Source organism: Leptodactylus fuscus, chromosome 5 (assembly GCF_031893055.1).
Source record: "Leptodactylus fuscus isolate aLepFus1 chromosome 5, aLepFus1.hap2, whole genome shotgun sequence".
NCBI classification, from domain to species: domain Eukaryota; kingdom Metazoa; phylum Chordata; class Amphibia; order Anura; family Leptodactylidae; genus Leptodactylus; species Leptodactylus fuscus.
Window position 1 is genome coordinate 92,674,117 of NC_134269.1, and position 16,815 is coordinate 92,690,931.

At 39.9% G+C, this 16,815-nt stretch overlaps 1 protein-coding gene across 1 annotated transcript in view; it reads right to left on the bottom strand.

Moving 5' to 3' along the window:
• CYP11A1 (cytochrome P450 family 11 subfamily A member 1) overlaps window positions 1-16,815 on the bottom strand; it is a 49,837-nt gene that overhangs the window by 31,337 nt on the left and 1,685 nt on the right. Inside the window, exons 2-3 of the mRNA XM_075273712.1 lie at window positions 16,573-16,728; window positions 4,207-4,406 (exon numbers count right to left, since the gene is read on the bottom strand). Of these exons, the coding sequence (XP_075129813.1) occupies window positions 4,207-4,406; window positions 16,573-16,728 (356 nt within the window). The remainder of the gene's footprint in view (window positions 1-4,206; window positions 4,407-16,572; window positions 16,729-16,815) is intronic.

Consider the following 16,815-nt stretch of genomic DNA (forward strand, 5'->3'; position numbering starts at 1 on the left):
AGTTTTTGGACCTTGGGGTGAGTTGAGCCTTGTACCAGCAGTGTTTTAGTTTTTGGCCCTTGGGGTGAGTTGAGCCTTGTACCAGCAGTGTTTTAGTTTTTGGCCCTTGGGTTGAGTTGAGCCTTGTACCAGAAGTGTTTTTGGCCCTTTAGGTGAACTGAGCCTTTAACCAGCAGTGTTTTTGGCCCTTGGGGTGAGTTGAGCTTTTAACCAGTAGAGTTTTAGTTTTTGGCCCTTGGGGTGAGCCATAAAAAATTAGTTTTCAGGCCCTTGGGGTGAGTCATAAGAAAATTATTTTTTCGGGCCTTTGGGGCAAGCCATAAAAAATTAGTTTTCAGGCCCTTGGGGTGAGCCATAATACATTATTTTTAAGGCCCTTGGGGTGAGCCTTAATAGGGGGAGTTTAAATGTTTTTCCATCGTGATGGTGGTGGTGGTGATGGAGGAGCAGGACGAGGAACTTGTGAGCTGGAACAGAAACATGGAACTGTGTCTCGTCCTTAGCACTGAGGACGGGACATGATGGTTGCAGGTCCACAACCCCTAAATCGACAGGAGAGGCATACTCTTGTGTATTAACACGCCTGGAGGTAGTGGCTGACTGGCTGGTGGAAATGCCGCTGGAAGCAATATCCGCTATACACTGTAACACTGGTTCCTGGTGCTCGGGCCTCGTCAGTGGGGTACCCTGCACCCTGCTTGACGTTGTGGATGAGCGCACTTCTGGCTGCCTCTCTCCGGTAGCCATTGGATCCGCAGTAGCTCGACTGCGGCCTGGATCCCCAGCTGGATTTCCACGCCCCTGTCCTCATTCCTTTTGTGCTACCCTGATGCATTTTCAGATGTGTACAAGTGTTTTTGGTTAAAGTATACACTTGGAGAGTAGATATATTGAGCGTATATCCACTACCCTATATACCAGATGACAGTATACAGGTTTCTTCTCACCCCCTATGGGACAGGTATATAGTGTGTACGAGTGGTAGGGAATTTGAGCTCTAAAAAGGGCTTTTGTGAAATTTTGGCAAGTTGAGTATATATACTTGAGGTGTATATACTCTTCCTGCAGTTTAGCTCTGAAAAAAGCTGTTTATTTTCAGTTTTCCTGCCTAGCAGGAGCTAAAATCGCTATCTGACCCTCAGAACGATGTCTCTCCCTATCTCACCAAACTGCATCTGACACAAATATGGCTGCCACTATTCTTATAAACCACCTGATTTAGCCAGCCAATGATTTTTTTCCTATTTTTTTTCAATGCCTACGTTTTCCTGGTTCTGGTCCCACCTTCCCTGCACAGTTATTGATGCAAAAAAACGCGCCAGGGAAGGTGGGAGGGAATACAAATTTTTACTGCGTTTACCGCGTGGCATTCGAAATATGTCAAATACCGTAATATTCGATCGAATACCTACTCAATCGAATGGTATTTGCTCATCTCTAATCTGAGATGAAGTACTGATCTCGCCCATAGTGAATGTGAAACTCCTATAGAAGTGAATGGGAAACAGCGTAACACATTTGATCCTGAGTTACTTCTATAGGAGTTATAGAAACAGTGTAGCACAGCCAGTTCAGCTGTTCTTTAACCACTTCAGTACCAGGTCAATTTCTAGTTCCAGGACCAGACAGGTTTTAGGTTTTTTTTGTATGCGCAGTTTTGAGGGCTTTTTTTCTCATACGTCTCATTCAACTAATTTTTGTGTGTTTTTTGGGGGACACACAGGGCTTTATTTTTATGTTGTTTTTATTTTTTAATGTGTTTTAATTTAATATAAACAAAATAGGAGGGAAATCGTGTCTGGTTTTCACTTTTTTTTTTTTTTTTTTTTTTTTTATTTATTTATTTAATAACACAAAGTGCTACTGAAAAACTTTATAAAATAGTTTTTCCTCTCCATTACAGTAATTTTTATTTTATATAGTGTCGTCGGGGGTTAGGCTATAACTTTTATAGCAGCATTTTATTGGCGGATTATTTTATTTATTTTTTTTAATTATTTTGTTTGCATTTTTAATTTTTTTTTATATTAATACATATTTTTTTTTTCAGATTATGTTCCCATAAGGTCATAAGAGACCTTTGGGGACATCTGATCACTTTTTTCTTGTATTAGGGTTCTGATTTCCCCTGCAACTGGGGCTGGTACATGTAGTCCCAGATGCAGGAGGAATACAGCCTCCTGCACACTGCTTTACACAGCTTACAGAGTTGATCTGGGTCCTGTAGGACCCAGCAGCTCTTGCAAGATGCTGACATCAGCGGATCAAGTGACAGAGTCAGCCCAGTCAGAGGGCGGCCGCGTCATGGCGGCGCCCATAACTGTGTATACAGCACTCATTGCACACTGTATACACAGCTCTCTCTGAGAGCTCCCGCTGAAGTTACGGCCGGCTCCCTGTTTTAGCAGCTGCACAATCTTGTGCAGCTGCTGTGTTCTGATTAGACGTACCGGTACGTCCTGTCAGAACTAGGCAACCACCTTCCGGACGTTTATAGTCTATGGGCGGTCCAGAAGTGGTTAAAAATAATCTACCACTTCCCTCAAGCATATTCAACTGCAACTGCCAAATTACAAAGCACCTTACAGTCATAAACAACATACCTTTGTTATGCAAGTCTCTTTTGAAAATTTTGAGAAAAACAGCTTTAAATTCTCATGGCATGAAGCAGGCTAGAGATGGTTGGTGGCTGAGTGTCATTTGCATGAGACTTTCAAGTTGTTGTTTTTTTTCAAATCTCCAAAAGTGACACACATTACAAAGGTATGATGTATATGGCTATAATGTGCTCTGTAATGTGGTAGTGGCAGTTGAATATGCTTGGGTGAGGTGATAGGTTGCTTACAATCTTAAACTTTAGCCTGAGTTTTAAAACATGAGTTTTTCCATCTCAGTCATAAAGGAGTGAGATAAGAATAGCCCATAATAAGAATAAGAATAAGAAGCACTTCATCAAAACACAACTTTTCATCACTGCACCCTTGCTTGATTGTCTACCACACTTTTTACTTTTTTATATAAAGTACACTCATACCCCATTGCCAGACAATAGTGAGTCTTCAGATACAGCAGTGGTGTGAGATATAGCTTTAGAAGAACTGAATATTAGTTAAATATTAGTTACCATTAGAATACTAGTTGTAATACAGTAGTAGTAGTTTGCAATGGCACAGTAAGGGTATGTTCACACAGCGGAAAATAGATTCCGCATGTGAACATACCACACGGTTAGCCGCGACGGAATGCCGATTCCGCTCTATATTAGCCCACGAATGAATGGGCCTAATCGGGAGGCAGTCTCGCGCTGCGGGCACCATGGCTGAGTCAGCCGCAGTATCTGCGGCAAGATAGGTCATCTTGCTTCTTTTTTCTGCTACTAGCTAGTGGAAAAAAGAAACAAGCGGCTTCCATCGAAGTCAATGGGAGCCGTTTTGGCAGGCAGATTTTGAGGCGGATTCCACGTCAGAATCCGTTGCCAAAAAACTCTGTGTAAACATACCCTAACTACGACAGTGTCTGGATTTCCTGTGCTTCTACTAAACTGAATTTACAGAAACACAGGATTCTGTGCCAATCTAAAACTGTCTATATATTTTAGCCTAATGTCAGTTGCCCCCCTCAATTTCAGGAGGATAGTATTTAAGGGTTATAACAGCTTCCTTACTCTCCCCAACAGTAAATGTGGAGGAAGAAAATGAGAACACTGTTGGATTTCCTTATACATTTTCTGGCAGCAACTATTTCCCATTTGCCCTTAACAAATGCATGTTTTGCCAAGTAGAGGATATTGGGAGAAACATGAGGGTTCAGCCAATAAGATGTATGGCCAATCTTAGTCCTATTTAGGTCAACTGCTGAAGGTGTAGATATTTTGACCATAATAAAGACCCCAAAAAGAATCCTTCTTATGGCTGTGTGAACACAACCTAAGATTAATTATTTCCTGCCTCTGTACAAATACAAACTATTAATATTTTTGGTAGGCATTCAGAAAGCAAGAAAGTAGGCAAGACAGAAAAAAACCTTCCCAAATGTGCAAGGCAGCTTCTAACCTGGGTGTATACTCACTTGAAAAAGGCCCTTCGGTGGGCCAGTGTGTAGTATATACAGATACTGTACTTTGGAAGACATTAGATAGCTGAAGGTAATAAATATTAAATTGTTGAATGAGTTAAATAAAGGAAACCATATTGGTCTTGTACTTACACTCCAATGCAAATCGAAAGAGCTCATTGGTCAGATCAGCTGTCCACTTTTCTCGACCACTTCTTTCCACCTGAGTGTAAGCTCTACGAACAAAGTCCTGTCCTACACTGTCCAGTAGAGGCAGAAATCGACTCATCCCTGCTACAGAAAGGACCTCCCGATTCAATATTAGTCTTTGGCAACGCCATTCTTCTCCACTCCTGAAAGACAATAGTATTTAGTATGTTCTCCCTGTGTAGCAAAGATAGTATCAATATTCTATAAGATTACTCTTCATCCCTTCAGAGAAGCGTTTTAACGCTACACTACACTAATAGACTGTAATCTTGGAAGAATATGCAAATCTGTTTCCCAAGATGTAAACAGGGAGACAGTGCCTCTGTTATGCTGCCCTCTATGGGAAGCACCCTGAACATCATGCCCGACTTTCCCAGAAGTCTTTACTGCATAATGCGGGGTTATAACCAAATCAATTTCTCAGCTCGGGCATGATGTTCAGGGTGCTTCCCACAGAGGGCAGCATAACAGAGGAACTGTCTCTCTGTTTACATCTTGGGAGACAGATTTGCGTATTCTTCCCATGTTCCCTTGCAGTAGAGCAACTATGGCTGTATAAGTCTCCACACACCTGAAAAGGTGGTCTCTCCCTAAGGATGGACGTTATCCCCATAATCTAGACTGTAACCTTTTCAGAAAAGTATTCTAACATGATATGAGTTCTGACCTTATATAAATCTCCACTTCATATATGTATATATGTTATATTGTAATTACAATATAGTAGTAATAATAATACCATAATAGTAAAAATGTCAGAATAATATTAATAGCTGAAATGCTAAAGAGGTCTTCTAAGGTGAAACTGTTTTCCATTAATGATCAGCTTGGCATAATAAAATAAATAACAGGGACACACTTACAAATTCTCACCTGTCCCTGTTTGCTCTTTGATTTCCCATCCCACTCAACACGCAGGAAGCGCCTCTGAGCCAATCTCTGCCCAAGAACTTCCAAGAAGAAAGCAGCAGAGACTCGTGATAAACCATATATCAATTCCAAGTAGATTTAAAGCATTTACTTTAATGTTTGATGTATGTGTGTAAAATCAGATATACTAAAAAAAATTGGACAAGACTGTGAAACCTTGAGTAACCTTTCATAGCACATAATGACTCATTTCAAGAGCCATAACTTTTTAATCTTCCCATCAATATAGTTGTATGAGGGCTTGTTTTTAGCAGTACGATTTGTAATTTTCAATTGCACAATTTTGGGGAGCATATAATATATTGGTGATGTTTTATTTATTGGTGATGAACTCATTTTAGGTTTTATGCATTTTTAGAGGTTTACCATGCAGTACAATTAAGTTAACATGAGTCAAATACAAATACAGACATACCAAATAAGTTTTTATTATGGTTACACAAAGAAAAGTTTAATGGGTAAAAAGTTATTTTTGTGTAGCGACATTACAACATTGTTTTTATCAAAATACAGTGACTGGATGTGAACTTGAGAACAAAACTGTTTTTCTGGTAGAGTTGAAATTTTTACTTGCTTTATTTGAGATATATATATATATATATATATATATATATATATATATATATTATTCACGTTTATACGTTTTTGAGGGGAGCAATGCACAAAAAGCCCCATTTTTGCATGGTATTTTGTTGCTGGTTAATATGCAGTAAAATAACACATTGGCCCACATTTGCAGTACCATAAGTGTATCTTTATTGTGAACTGTCTAATTGTTTTTTAACATTATTTAATAAACTTTATTGTACGTTTTATGTTGTGCCTTGGGGGCATTTCTAAGGTAAAGCATCAAACTCCCACCGACCACCCACCATCATATTACATTTTGGGCCCTCCTTCTGTCAGAAACCTTACATGCCACAGTCACTAGAGACTGCAGATTAGTAACAGTCTATGCATCTGGATTGTAGCTCTCAGCACTACAATGTTCTTCTGAGGCAACTTTGTAAGCTAGGCAGTACATAAGACGTCTTTTAAATAGCCTGTGTAAAAAAAACCCTCAACTCTAGCTTTTAAAAGGTTAAGTGAGAGGCAGCCTGTCCTGTTATGAGCAATAGACATATAGCACAAAGCTGATATTTTATGCTGTCACATTATGTTTTGTGGTGCCCTTGCCCTAACTAAAGGACCAAGGAGAAGTGTGACAACATGACATTGTGCAATGAGAAATAACCACGATGGTGGACCTTGGAGCCTGCTAGAATAACAGAGTTTATGCCAATAAATTTTCATACACAAAATTCACTGTAGACAAAAATATTTCTAAGCACACATAGTGGTTTTAATGTATCTGGCATTCTGGCATGGAGGACTTTTTTCAGTCTTATAACGGCAGACACCATTATAGTCAATGGCATTCACCAATGTCCAAGTGTAACTGGTGCTTTAGCAGTCTGGCTCTCCGTCACCTGGGTACACTGGATCTGAACGCACAGCGCTATTGTGGCCCCAGCGTCAGACCTGCAAGTAATATTTCACACTTTACAATAGCACGTGCAGTATGAGCGGACTGAATCCTTCTTTAACAAGAAATGTTCAGGATTCATTAAGCTCCTCTATATTGTCTGTGCTTTCTTTTATGACCCTAAAACTTCAGCAATCCTGACCTTAAGAGTACAGCTGAGAGCATTTGTCCGGAAGTGAGAAAATGAGACCATAAAAGGGGCTTTACATGTTGTATTGTTTTTCGTCAGTGACCCTAAAGGTATGCTGGGTGGAAATGTGTCTTTATAACGCGGGTCATGAAGAAATACTGAAGGAAACAGTGACACTCAGTGGTCTGATTGGAAACATTGACAAAATAGGATTCTGCATTCTTTGGGCTCTCAAATACAGAACACATGTAACGCACATCTTGTCAGAAACAAAGAACACAGCACTTATTCCATTTACTGGGATTCTCTGGCATATGATGGTCTCAACTTGTGACTAAGTCAACTTATGGTTGCCTCTCATGGGCCTTCATATGTTTAATACAGCATCAATTTGCATTGCCACCGGCCCGCGGTGAACTGCATTGTTGGAATAGCAACTATTGTCAATCAGCATAACTTTATTAACTCTGAAGGGCTGACATTAGTAGCTGCGACCTACTGCAGTACAGTGAGTACATTACCACCATACCAATGAGGGATAAAGTGGGAAACAGCAAGAGTTTCTTTCTTAACCCCTTAAGGACCAGGCCATTTTTTGGTTTCGCATTTTCGTTTTTCCCTCCTCACATTTCAAGAGCCATAACTTTTTCATTTTTCAGTTCACAGAGTCACATGATAGCTTATTGTTTGCGGGACAAATTGTACTTTGTAATGGCATCATTCAATATGCTGTGCAATGTACTGGGAAGCTGGAAAAAAATTCAGAATGAGGTGCAATTGGAGAAAAAATGCATTTGCGCCATTTTCTTATGGGTTTAATTTTTACAGCGTTCACTGTTTGGTACAAATGACATGTTACCTGTGTTCTACGTGTCAGTACGAACGCGGTGATACCAAATTTATATAGTATTTGAAATGTTTTGATACTTTTAAAAAAATGATAAACTTTGCAAAATAGAAAAAAAAATTTGTGTCATCATGTTCTAACACCTGTAACTTTTTCATATTTCCATGTATGGAGCTGGTTGTGGTGTCTTTTTATGCGGGACAAGATGTCGTTTCTATTGATACCATTTGGGGAAAGATCTGATGGTTTGATCACTTTTTATTCAATTTTTTATAGGAGGCAAAGTGTTGAAAAAAACGCTTTTTGGCTGTTTTTATTTTTTTTGCCGCTACGCCGTTCGCAGTACGGGATAAATGTTTTAATATTCTAATAGTTCGGGCATTTTGGAGCGCGGGGATACCTAATATGTTTATGTTTAATGTTCTTTAATTACTTTTATAGCTAATCTAGGGAAAGGGGGGTGATTTGAACTTTTATATTTTTTTTATTTTTTTAATACTTTTAAAAACTTTTTTTTTTCTTCTGTTACATTTATGATCAGACCCCTTAGGTACCTTGAAACCTAGGGAGTCTGATCGCTCATACTATTCACTGCAATACTACAGTACTGCAGTGAATAGCAAAATCGCAGCACTTCTATTAGACGATGCCTCTGGCATCGTCTAATAGATCTCGGGCAGAGACAAGCCTGGAAGCCTTCAATAGGCTTCCGGCTGTCATAGCAACCGATCACCGCCCTCATGTGACGTTCAGGAGGGCGGCGATCGGGGAAACATGGCGGCGCCCATGCCGCCTGCGCTGTTTACACGCTGCGGTCGCGTTTGACCGCAGTGTGTAAAGGGTTAACAGCAGCGATCGGCTCGGGCACCGACCGCTGCTGTTATTGGCAGGTCCTGGCTGTATTATACAGCCGGCATCTGCCGTGTATGGAGCGAGCTCAGCGTGTGAGCTCGCTCCATACATCCCCATGCGACCCATGACGTACAGTTACGTCAAGGGTCGCTAAGGGGTTAAAGGGGTGTTCAGTTTCAGAAAATAAATGTTATTATCTCTATACTGAAAACTTCATACAATTTTTGAATATACTTTCTTTCTCAATTCCTCACTAGATCTCTGCTTGCTGCCATCTATGGTTTACCTGTGTGTCCATGGTTAATAATGAATCTCAGCAAGCAGAGATCTAGACATCTTGAGGAATTGATACAGAAAGTATATTGAAAAATGGTATAACTTTTCCTTAGATAAAAAAAATATAAACTATATACCGACCCTGAACTTTCATCTTCGTAATCCACTCCTGCAACTCCTGTTCAGTGCCAAATGTCATCATCATAACATGAAAAATGATTTTACATCAGACAATGCATAATGTTTTCATGTGACACTCCAGCAGCTTTCTCTGACTGTGTATTATATATGAGATTGCTTAATGTCTGTTATTTTTACACTTATTTTTTTTCTACAGTCTTCACAAGGAGGCCCAAAGAGGTAGGTGAGTATGAATGTTTTGGGGGGGGGTTTCACCTCCCCTGAGCTTCTACCTATTATACTCTGGAATCTGAAGATACCCCAGAGTATAATATGGCGTCCATTTTAGTTAGTCTGAAATTAATCTCAACTTGATTGGTTTCATATAGAATACAAACTAATTGGAATACTCGGTACTGGAACGGAATACTGGGAATTGGAATGGCTCATTACAAACTGATTCACCCATCTCTACTTGGAACCAATTGACAGTTTTTCATAAATTTTAACACAGGTAGAACTATCTTGCTGTAGCTGCATTACGGTACATTGATATTAATGGGAGCTGACGCTAGGTTCACACCTGCGTTCTTCTTTCCGTTCTGTGCTTTCCGTCTTCTGCATGCCAGAAGACGCAAAGCACAGACCGGGTCCGGCCGTGAGCGGCGGTGAACGTTTTATGCTCTCCGCCGCGAAACCGGATTTTTTTTATCCGGACACAGAGTACTGCATGTCCGACTCTGTGTCCGGATTATAAAACCCGGTTTCGCGGCGGAGAGCATAAAACGCGCACCGCCGCTCACGGCCGGACATCTCTCTCACCCATTCAAATGAATGACTCCTGCAGGTTTCCGTCTCCTGCCTCTGTTTTAGGCAGGAAACGGAAACCTGCATAACAGAGTTCACAACACTGATGTGAACGAGCCCTGAGCCGAAGTGCCCAGCCACTATACAGGAGCTATTTGTTTCTGTCTCCATGCACTGTATAGTGCAGGGACCAGATGCAACCTTGACTAGCTGATCCAATTGGGGGCTGGCTGTCTACCCCACCAATCAGATATATGTGCGAAGAATAGGCCATTACTTTCTGCATGTTCTTTTCTACTGTCCATCTGTCCTGGCATGAATCCTTGTGATAGAGCTCATTGTTGCATACAGTCAAGGTTTTAGGTAATAGTGATATTCTATAACTCTTTGATTTGTATCTGCATAAGGCTATGTTCACATGGCAATTATTTGCACTAGGCAAATTTGCCATAAATTTAAAGGATAATCTATAACTGAAACTTGAAATTCTGTCAAGGATGGGCCAATAAAGAACACATTTCAGCTTGAAATATCCTATTAATATTATAAATGTGAAAGTTTGTGAGTTTGTGGGTTTGTGGGTTTGTGTGTTTGGATGTTTGCATGTTCGGATGTTTGTTCCTCAATCACGGAAAAACCGCTCCACCGATTTGACTGAAATTTTCCACAAACATAGTTAATACACCCGATTAAACAATAGGCTACTTTTTGTCACAATAGCGCACATACGTTTTTCCCAGGACCCCCACAAAACCCAAACTCACACCACCATCTCTGCAATCTCACACACTTTGGACCCCGATTTGGCTGAAATTTTCCACAAACATAGTCCCTACACTCGATTGCGCAATAGGCTACTTTTCGTCACAATAGCGCACATACGTTTTTCCCAGGACCCTTTGGATGTTCGGATGTTTGGAGGTCAATCACGCAAAAACCGCTCCACCGATTTGACTGAAATTTTCCACAAACATAGTCCCTACACTTGATTGCGCAATAGGCTACTTTTCGTCACAATAGCGCACATACGTTTTTCCAAGGACCCTTTGGATGTTCGGATGTTTGGCGGTCAATCACGCAAAAACCGCTCCACCGATTTGGCTGAAATTTTCCACAAACATAGTTATTACACTCGATTAAACAATAGGCTACTTTTCGTCACAATAGCGCACATACGTTTGTGCCAGGACCCCCACAAAACCCAAACTCACACCACCATCTCTGCAATCTCACACACTTTGGACCATAGCAAGCCACAAAATTCATATTGCCCTCTACAGCCTCGCCCCTAACCCCACACAATCTCATATACATACACTTTACCACTTTGCCCCTCCCCTTAACGATTCTCTAGGAGGCGCTCTTTAACGCTCCGGAGCAGCCATGTTTGCCCCCACCACTCTGACAATCCGCGACACCGCCCACCCATGTCAATACCCCTAGGCGATCTAATAAATGCAAAAAAAAAAGTTTAAAAAAAGTAAAAAAAATATAAAAATAAATAAATAAAAAGGATTAAAAATTCAAATCACCCCCCTTTCCCTAGAACACATATAAAAGTAGTTAAAAACTGTGAAATACATACATGTTAGGTATCCGCGCGTCCTAAATCGCCCGCTCTACAAAGTTATACAAATATTTTTCCTGTTCGGTAAACGCCGTAGCGGGAAAAATGGTCAAAAGTGCCAAACTGCCATTTTTTTCACTGTTTTGATTCTGATAAAAATTTGAATAAAAAGTGATCAAAGCAATAACATTTCCCAAAAATGGTAGAACTACAAAGTACACCCGTTCCCGCAAAAAAAAGACACCCTATACATCCCCGTACACGCAAGTATAAAAAAGTTACGGCTGTCGGAATATGGCGACTTTTCAAAAAATAATTTTTTAACACAGTTTTGGATTTTTTTTAAGGGGTCAAAATGTAAATAAAACCATATAAATTTGGTATCCCCGGAATCGTAACGAAGCACAGAATACAAGGGACATATCATTTTGGTTGCACAGTGAACGCCGTAAAACCAAAGCCCGTAAGAAAGTCGCAGAAATGCATTTTTTCTTCAAATCCACCCCATTCTGAATTTTTTCCCTGCTTCCCAGTACATTATATAGAATAAATAATGGCGGCATCATGAAGAAAAATTTGTCCCAGGAAAAATTAAGACCTCATATGGCTCTGGGAGCGGAGAAATAAAAAAGTTATGGGGTTTAGAAGGAGGGGGTCAAAAACGAAAATCAAAAAATGCCATCGGCGGGAAAGGGTTAACTTCAAATACTTCTGTCCCAAAGTCACTATGTAAAGTTTCTCACAACACCGTATATATAGCAGCTCAAATACAAAGTAACTGCAACACAAAAGTCTCACGGATTCTCTGAATTACAGCAAAAACAAGATACAAACTTACATTTCATATCCCATACCTTATACACAGTACGAAAACCTTACCCACGCCTGTATATACCCACTGCTACAATCACCGCAGACGAAGTCGCGGGTACCAGCTAGTATGTTATAATTAAGCAAATTTCAGATTATTAAATCCTCTGTGCAGCAATTGTGTAAAAGTGTTAAAATTACATCTTTCACATGCACTACTGGTGGAATTGTGGATTATACTGGATTTAGAAGCAGAAACTATAACTACATCCCGAAAGACTATCTGCCTATATTGATGAATTACACTGATAATCTGATGGTTATATGGTCTTATGAATACTTCTACATCATATAATGTTAACAGAAAGAATTCATTTCCCTTGTTTGTTTCCCTTGGAGCTGAGGCTCCACATTGCAGAAATGCAGCTTTTTTTGGTGCAGATTATGCTGTGGTTTTTTTGAGCCAAAGCCAAGAATGGCTACATAAGGAATGAGAAATAAAAAGGAAGTTCTAATACTTCCACCTTTTGCTCAATCCACTCTTGCCTTTGGCTCAAAAAAACACAACAAAATCTACAAAACGTTGCATATCTGAAAATGGTTACCACAAGAAGTGGCTGACAGTGGATACCTAGACTAAAGTTGATGAAAATGGCCAATTTAACCTTAACAACTATTTGTCTTTTGCTGACCAATGACACTGTAAGGGAATTGTTAGGACAACAATTCCCCAGTAGTTGCTGAACCCTGGAGGAAGGGGCACAAGAGACAGTGAGCCCTAAGCTGAAGCCCCCCACTGTCCCTTCCTGCTTGCCTAGTCCTATCCTATGTAATAGGCAGCAAATTGGAGACAGACCCTACCTATATACGTGAAACACAAAACACAGACAAGACAAACAACAACAAATGGAGGTCAGCTAGCTAGGGTTCGGTAACAGTTGAGCAATGCAGTGTTAAAATCAATATCCAAAAGAGTAGTAAATAGGGAAAGCCAGAGGTCAAGAAGCAGAATAACCGAATAAACAGCAAGAGAAAAAGCCAGCACGCACAAAGCAATAGCAAGCAACAGTATGAATGTGAACCAAGAATAAATAGGGAGGAAGAACCCGTCCTGAAACTGATAGGAAGGCAGGCTGTCAATCACAGGGTAAAACAAAACTTAACTCTTAGAGGAGCCGAGGGAAATGAACGTGAAGGAGACGGGTGTGGTGGAAAATCAATTAACAAGATGAAGGAATAGGACAGTGTTCAGACAATGCAATCAAAAACTCTAAGCAAGTTAACAAACTGCACACGCCTCCTGCGCCGCAGCATGCGAGCAGAACGTAGTGCAGAGACCAGAACAGGCAGAGATGTTACAGACACATAGTTATTTTCTGGGAAAAAGTTTGCCGTATCACTTACTCATACTTACAATACTTATATACTCACACTTACAATACTTCCCTCCCATTCTGTACACATGGCAGCACGAGAACTATAGAACATTACCAAAAATTCCAAAGTCCAGGACTCCAGTACTCCAAAGGTATGATTAATATAATATCTCTTTATTGTAGATCACATGGATTAAAAGTCACTTAGCTCAGATACTGACAGGAGGTGAGAAAGAAAATTAGTTCAAAACATGTCAGCAACTGAGCTGGGTGACTTATAATCCATGTGATCTACAATAAAGAGATATCATTTTACTCTTCCTTTTGGAGTTCTGAAGTGGTGGATCTTGGAATTTTTATTACATGAGAGATCTGTCCTCTGCAAACAATCTTGGAAAAAAAGATTTAGGGAGATTTATTAAGCAAAATTGTAGCCTAAGTTGCACGACTAGAGCCACAGTTAAGTGTTTTATACCCTACTAGCTGGTACCTGCGACTTCGTCTGCGGTGATTGTAGAAGTGTGTATATACAGGCGTGGGTAAGGTTTTCGTAGTGTGTATAAGGTATGGGATATGAAATGTAAGTTTGTATCTTGTTTTTGTGTTGAAGTTAATTTGTATTTGAGCTGCTATACGGTGTTGTGAGAAACGTTACATAGTGACTTTGAGACAGAAGTATTTGAAGTTAACCCTTTCCCGCCGATGGCATTTTTTGATTTTCGTTTTTCGTTTTTGACTCCCCTCCTTCTAAACCCCATAACTTTTTTATTTCTTCGCTCCCAGAGCCATATGAGGTCTTAATTTTTCTTGGGACAAATTTTTCTTCATGATGCCACCATTATTTATTCTATATAATGTACTGGGAAGCAGGGAAAAAAATCTGAATGGGGTGGATTTGACGAAAAAATGCATTTCTGCGACTTTCTTACGGGCTTTGGTTTTACAGCGTTCACTGTGCAACCAAAATGACATGTCCCCTGTATTCTGTGTTTCGTTACAATTCCGGGGATACCAAATTTATATGGTTTTATTTACATTTTGACCCCTTAAAAAAATCCAAAACTCTGTTAAAAAATTTTTTTTTGAAAAGTCGTCATATTCCGACAGCCGTAACTTTTTTATACGTCCGTGTACAGGGATGTATAGGGCGTCTTTTTTTGCGGGACCGGGTGTACTTTTTAGTTCTACCATTTTCAGGAAATGTTATTGCTTTGATCACTTTTTATTCAAATTTTTATCAGAATCAAAACAGTGAAAAAACGGCGGTTTGGCACTTTTGACCATTTTCCCGTTACGGTGTTTACTGAACAGGAAAAATATTTGTATAGCTTTGTAGAGCGGGCGATTTCGGACGCGGGGATACCTAACATGTATGTGTTTCACAGTTTTTAACTACTTTTATATGTGTTCTAGGGAAAGGGGGGTGATTTGAATTTTTAATCCTTTTTATTTGTTTTTATATTTTTTTTACTTTTTTTTTAAACTTTTTTTTGCATTTATTAGACCTCCTAGGGGTATTGACATGGGTGGGCGGTGTCGCGGATTGTCAGAGCGGTGGGGGTCGGCAAACATAGCTGCTCCGGAGCGTTAAAGAGAGCCTCCTGGAGTATCGTTAAGGTGAGGGGCAAAGTGGTAAAGTATATGTGAATGTGATTGTGTGGGGTTAGGGGCGAGGCTGTAGAGGGCAATACAAATTTTGTGGCTTGCTATGGTCCAAAGTGTGTGAGATTGCAGAGATGGTGGTGTGAGTTTGGGTTTTGTGGGGGTCCTGGCACAAACGTATGTGCGCTATTGTGACGAAAAGTAGCCTATTGCGCAATCGGGTGTATTAACTATGTTTGTGGAAACTTTCAGCCAAATTGGTCGAGCGGGTTTTGCCTGATTGACTAACAAACATCCAAACAAAACACACAAACCCACAAACATCCAAACTCACAAACTTTCACATTTACAGTATAATATTAATAGGATTTAGGCTAAGGCCCGACGTAGAAGCCACAGACAAGAAGTACTGCGGGAAAAGCCACGGCGGAAGTGCATTGCAGTTTTTCCCAAAGGACTTTTCAAATAAAGTGAACTTTTTACTTCAATTATACCACCAGTGTTTCTGGAGGTATAACTGAGATGCGAGTTTTTGGAAATTGCAGCATTTCCACTGTGGGTATTTTTCTACAATGTGTATACGGGAATTGCTAGGATCCCTCCACTTTACAGGGACTGTAAAACGCTGCAGTTTTTTCCATGGCGTTTCCACCACACTGGGCCTTGGCCTTAGACACTTTTATGCCTTGTAAAAAAAAAACAGGCGTGACTAAGTGGAACATTGTAGTAGATAGTCTAATAATATGACACTATGATAAATCACATGCATCCTAATACTGTCTAGTCTAAATTTGCACTGTCCTACTTTTATATAGTATTAGTAAATGTACTCCAATGTTCCCAGAAATACCATTCATTGACTGCCCATGTATGTCCAGTTTAGATGTGTATGGCTACATCTATGAAATGAAGACAATCATTCACGCAAAAGTTGTTCAGCCATTAATCGCTTTTCTTTTACACCATAAAATATTGCTTTTTACCATAACTATTAATGTCACCAAATTTCTGCGAACATTTTTGTGAAGGTTACCTGTGTTGCCTCTGTCAGCAGGAGAAATATTGTTGAGAAGCAATAAGGACATATGATGAATTGTTGCCATAAGGACCATGGTACATTGCTGTGGTTGGCGTGCCATTTTTAACATATGTATGTGAAGTACAGTTATTGTATTGTTTTTCATGCTTACCTGCAGAATTGACTCTAAGTATACTGTAATTTACTTGCCATATCTAAGGTAGCTGTAGGAAAATCCATAAACTTGTCATCCAATTGGGTATAAATATAAAGCACATGGAGTAAATTTTAAGAATGGTCTTGCATAATGTGGATGTCTGGTAACCCACAGGTACAGTTTTTTAACTTTTCACAAGAAATGTCAACACTGCTACTACTAATAATAATCTCCTACAATAGCAGTGTACAGGATTTAACTGCCATAAAGAAGAAAGCATATAAAAACTCACTTTAGTAGTACTCCATATCTTTTATTACGATAATCACGATACTCATACCATGGCTGAACCCGAAGGCGTTCAGGATGCATTCCTTCCACCTGAAATAGTGCAGCAGCATCCTCAGGATGCTGAATATAAACACTGTCATACGTTCCAAGAGTTTCCCTGTGTAAAGACACAAGCAATATGTCATATTATATATATTACTATATATTTCTTACAAGTGTCCCTTGATGGCATCATTAAGTTACA